The sequence below is a fragment of the Rhincodon typus genome, unplaced genomic scaffold (assembly GCF_021869965.1).
Source record: "Rhincodon typus isolate 14 unplaced genomic scaffold, sRhiTyp1.1 hic_rhity00007513, whole genome shotgun sequence".
Lineage (NCBI taxonomy): Eukaryota > Metazoa > Chordata > Chondrichthyes > Orectolobiformes > Rhincodontidae > Rhincodon > Rhincodon typus.
The window spans coordinates 3252-4940 of record NW_025973151.1 but is presented as its reverse complement, the minus strand read 5'-3'; the positions used below and the strand labels follow the sequence as shown (position 1 = coordinate 4940).

At 55.4% G+C, this 1689-nt stretch overlaps 1 protein-coding gene across 4 annotated transcripts in view; it reads left to right on the top strand.

Annotated features, from left to right (window-relative positions):
* Nucleotides 1-1689, top strand: part of LOC125482237 (transgelin-3-like) — an 8504-nt gene that overhangs the window by 4307 nt on the left and 2508 nt on the right. For all 4 annotated transcript variants that reach the window (XM_048594267.1, XM_048594268.1, XM_048594266.1 and 1 more), the window contains exon 2: nt 789-991. In XM_048594267.1, coding sequence (XP_048450224.1) covers nt 789-991 — 203 coding nt within the window. The remainder of the gene's footprint in view (nt 1-788; nt 992-1689) is intronic.

The window sequence follows — 1689 nt, the reverse complement described above, 5'->3', positions numbered from 1 at the left end:
GTATCTAACCCTGTGCTGTCCCTGTCCTGGGAGTGTTTGATGGGGGGACAGTGTAGAAGAAGCTTTACTCTGTATCTAACCCCGTGCTGTCCCTGTCCTGGGAGTGTTTGATGGGGTAGACAGTGTAGAGTGAGCTTTACTCTGTATCTAACCCGTGCTGTCCCTGTCCTGGGAGTGTTTGATGGGGGTACAGTGTAGAGGAAGCTTTACTCTGTATCTAACCCCGTGCTGTCCCTGTCCTGGGAGTGTTTGATGGGGGAGACAGTGTAGAGTGAGCGTTACGCTGTATCTGACCCCGTGCTTTGATAGGGATGTGAAAGTTGCGATAGTCCCAGAGGACCATGCTCGCACTCTCACTGAGGTTAGGTGACTGATGGACCAGGTGGAGAATGTGGGTTGACTCTGCGCTGCCCTTTGGGCCGTTCGGGATGGGCCATAAACGCTGGCCGTAGCCAGAGACGCCTACATCCTGCGAGTGAATGAATCAGAAAAGGAAGGGCCAGCTTGGTGAGCTGAGACGGTTCTTCACGTCATTTCGGGGGGTCCGCCATCCCATCCGAGCCAACTGAACCCCCCCCCCCCCCCCACTTTCTCCCCACCCTCACCCTGCCTGCCCCTCTGTCCACTTCAACGCCAAATGGTTTAGCTTGTTGTCTTTATACCTCCTTCTTGTCGCTGTCTGATGGTGAACGGCATGTGCCACCTGCGCCGCAGCCTCAATTGCTTTCCGCACTGCTTCCGAGCTGCAGAGCGTGTCCCCTCACCCCCAGCCCTCCTCCTCACCGCAGGGACGATGGCTAACCAGGGCCCCAGATATGGACTCAGCCGGCAAGTGCAGCAGAAGATTGAGCAGAAGTACGACAGCGAGTTGGAGGAGCAGCTGGTGGATTGGATCATGCTCCAGTGCAACGCCGAGGGTCCCGCGGGACAGCAACTGCAGCGGCCGCCCCCTGGCAAGGCCGCCTTCCACCAGTGGCTGAAGGACGGCTCAGTAAGTCGCGACGCCTCCCCTGGCCGAAATGCCCCCCCACCTCGTTTCACCATTTGAAGCTGAGAAAAGGGTGGTCGATCTTGCAAGATGGAGGTGGGGTTACCTTGCGCGTCAGGCAGAGAAAGATCCCGTATTGTTGTTTCTTGCCAGCCTCCCCAAGGCAGAGGGGTCTAGGGTTTGGGGTGTGAGGTTTAAAGGGCAGGGTCAGACCCCACATTATTGTTCTGGAGTGTGAAGGGCTTTGAGGCTGTGGATTGTGAGCTACCGGCCTACCCAGTGAGTGTTGGCACCTCCTACAGCAGGGGCTGAGTTACACCGGATGGTTTTCCCCTGAGGATCTTGCAGAATTTAAACTCCGGAATGTGACCTCATCCTCGGGGCTAGGACGTAACGGGATTGAATTCCAGGTTCAGGGTCCAGTTTGAGGATTCTCGGTTGGATTTGGGATTGGAGTTTGGTTTGGGTTTGAGGTTAATTCATTAGGATTTCTATATATTGCACAGATTATCATATATACCCTACAGTGTGGAAGCAGGCCATTCGACCCATCAATCAACACTGACCCTCCAAAGAGCATCCCACCCAGACCCACAACCCTCCCCTCTTCCTGTAACACTGCATTTCCATGGCCAATCCACCCTAACCTGCACATCCCTGGGCACTATGGGACAATTTAGCACGGCCAACCCACTCTAACC